This window comes from Limulus polyphemus, unplaced genomic scaffold (genome assembly GCF_000517525.1).
Source record: "Limulus polyphemus unplaced genomic scaffold, Limulus_polyphemus-2.1.2 Scaffold2432, whole genome shotgun sequence".
NCBI lineage: Eukaryota > Metazoa > Arthropoda > Merostomata > Xiphosura > Limulidae > Limulus > Limulus polyphemus.
Window position 1 is genome coordinate 38847 of NW_013668042.1, and position 3245 is coordinate 42091.

A 3245-nucleotide genomic window follows, 5' to 3' on the forward strand; every position below is an offset into this window, starting at 1 on the left:
ATATATATATATATATATATATATATATATATATCATGTGTTTATAACATTATTTAATAGTTTTGTACCAAGTATTAAAAGAAAAATTTTTCATATAATACATATTTTGTGCTCATGTAAAAGCATAATAAACAATGAATTTAAAACAAAGTGATTGTGTTCACTAAGAAAATGTGTTTTACTTGTGCAGTGTAGAACACTTAAAGTTTTAATCCCTTTAAGTATTAGTTAATAATTCATATTCTACTTCTAATGAACATTAACAATTTGGAAAATGTAATACTGGTAGGGAGAATTGACTGCCTTGTAAAAGAAAATGTCACATTCCAAGTTATTCAAATTTGTTTCTTCAGTGTTTTGGTAACATAAATTTTTATATCCTCTTTATAGGAATTTCTTGAAACACCATAAAGAATGTTTTTATTTCACAGGGCTTTCTTCGAGCGAGTAATATTATGCAATAGCTTGGTCTGGACCTGCTCTTTGACTGGACGTCCTGGGCTTACTTATCAAGAAGCATTAGACTCTGAAGCACAAGCAAAAAAAACACTTTGTGTCTTTCCTACATGCTTAAAACGGCCTGTTCTCTATTTGGCTTCCCTTACCAAAAGAGGTAGACTGGCAGATCTCTGTGATGATGTTTTTACTTTTGCACGTGACCGTTTATTCATTGGAGAAGAAGTTGAAGCATTTATCAACAATACTAGGTTAGTAACTATTTTCATTTTTTTTGTACTGGAAAGTCCTAATGTTTTAACATTTCAGGCAAACCAACAGGTTTAATTTGTAACTAGTGGGTACGAGGTTAAGGATCATTGTCGTATTAAACACCTTTAGAAACTAGGGAGCCACTTTAGTGTTTCTAAATCAGTGTTAAGCTCACTGGTGAAATACTTTTAATTTTTGAGAAGTAATATTTGATATGAGGCATTCCACTAGTAACAAGGGTCCAGTTTGACTGAACTCCATTAACTCTTTCAGCATGGGCTCCATCCCTGGGACTGACCTCGTAACCATTTTGTGCTTGTTATAGTTTTCATGGTATAAATTTTAAATTAGTAAGCATATTTTATCGAAATCTGACAGATTATCAGTATTCAAAATATCAAATTTTTTCATTCAGTCTTAAGGTTTGTAAATCAATGTTTTTCTCATGCCTTTTTTTTTTTTTTTTTTCGTCATGTTACCTATCCAACATGCAAAATCTTTATAATGTCCAGATAGTTATGATTATGCATTTTCCTTAATTTGTTAGATGTTTGAGAAACTACATGGTTACAGTGTATGAACATCACAGAATCTTATCATAGAGAATGTTCAGTGTATTGTTAAGAATGTTATGTTTATCATTTGTTTCCTTTCATTCTAAAACTTAAATTCACAACAACAATCAATATTTTCTAGTGATGTGTCTATTATTATTCTGGAGATCTTTTATTGTAAATGTGCATAGACAAATTATCTTGCTGTAGAGATAAGCACACAATGTTCAGTGGTGCAGGAACATCAGACATGAAATATGTTATGGCTGTAAACTTATACTGGGGGATTTGCTTCAGGAGGCACTAGGTTCCACCATTGAATTTGTCTCATCATCATCCTGTTTTAGACCTGTTAAAAGGGGCATCAAAGTTAGTAATAATTGCATCCACACAGTTGGTAAAAGATACATCATGTTCCAAATATTTGCAAACTTAAAATTTTCTATATATCTAACAATCTGTTGGTGTGTTTGGTTGGCTGAATAATATTTAGCTGTGCCTGATTCTTCATTATGTATGGAATGGACTTGGCAGCTGACCAGATATTTCCCTATGTAAAGAATGGAAATAGCTACCTTCAATATGTGTGGAATCAAATTAGCTGTTGGCAAGTGATATTCCTTGGGCAGTACAATGTCTAGAAATAAAGAAAGGGAATGTGATTAGTGGTATTTGTAATCTGGCCCATTGATCAATTAGTACAGTGTTCCTGAAACCCTGATACATACAACAACAAGAAAGGGATGGTGGTGGGTAATTCTAGTTAGTTGCCTTCCCCCTAGTCAGCAGTTGGAAAAGAATAAAAAAGTTGGTAGCAAGTGCTGCCAAGTATGGTTGTAAAATATAAACGTAGTCTTGAAACTTACACTGTATGACAGTTCAGCAAGGTTGTGAATTATAAACATGATAAAAACTTACACTTTCATCAACTGAGCGATGTTGTGAAGTGTAAAACATATATGCCAGCTTGACAAGGTTGTGAAATAAACTTGCAGATTTAAGACTTGCATCACATATTTGACAGTAGTTGCACATGAAAACTATAAATTTATTTGTTTAATGGGAATACAACAATGGCAAAGTTTATTGAAACCTGATACATTTATTCTCAGGAAACCTGCCAAGGTGACCAATGTTATCCCACCAGTAGTAAAAGAAAAGGCTGAAAATAAGCAAGTTATGGGGGCCAGGTATGTATTAATAAATAAATTGTATATATTTAACTTAGAGAACTTAGAAATATAAACAAATTGAAGCTTTTTTTGCTTTTTTTTTTTTTTTTGACCCAGATGCAAATACAAAATCTATGCAAGCAAAAATGAGTTACAAGAAACTTTAAATTAAATTTATTGTTACAGAAACATTCTCATAGTTTGCTTGCATTCAGCTAGGCTGTTCAAAATACTTCAGTTTTGTAGAACATTACATGAATATAAGATTATCATCCAGGTTCAACTTAGAACAAGAATAATACAGGAATACCATGCAGGCTCAGGTTAAAACATGAATAATAACACAAGATTACCATTCAGGCTCAACTTAGAACAATTATGAGAGAAAAGATTACCACCCAAGCTCAGTTTAGAATATGTTTGATAGTAAAAGATTATTAACCAGACTTAGGTTAGAATATGTTTGATAGTAAAGTCTCTACCTAGACTTAGGTTAGAATATGTTTGATAGTAAAGTCTCTACCTAGACTTAGGTTAGAATATGTTTGATAGTAAAGTCACTACCTAGACTTAGGTTAGAATATGTTTGATAGTAAAGTCACCACCTAGACTTAGGTTAGAATATGTTTGATAGTAAAGTCACCACCAAGACTTAGGTTAGAATATGTTTGATAGTAAAGTCACCACCAAGACTTAGGTTAGAATATGTTTGATAGTAAAATCACCACCAAGACTTAGGTTAGAATATGTTTGATAGTAAAATCACCACCAAGACTTAGGTTAGAATATGTTTGATAGTAAAATCACCACC

General features: G+C 32.1%; 1 protein-coding gene across 1 annotated transcript in view; it reads left to right on the forward strand.

Annotated features, from left to right (window-relative positions):
• The window catches only part of LOC106466941 (bromodomain adjacent to zinc finger domain protein 1A-like), a 61172-nt gene that overhangs the window by 2432 nt on the left and 55495 nt on the right, over positions 1-3245 (forward strand). Inside the window, exons 2-3 of the mRNA XM_013927259.2 lie at positions 432-707; positions 2375-2452. Of these exons, the coding sequence (XP_013782713.2) occupies positions 432-707; positions 2375-2452 (354 nt within the window). The remainder of the gene's footprint in view (positions 1-431; positions 708-2374; positions 2453-3245) is intronic.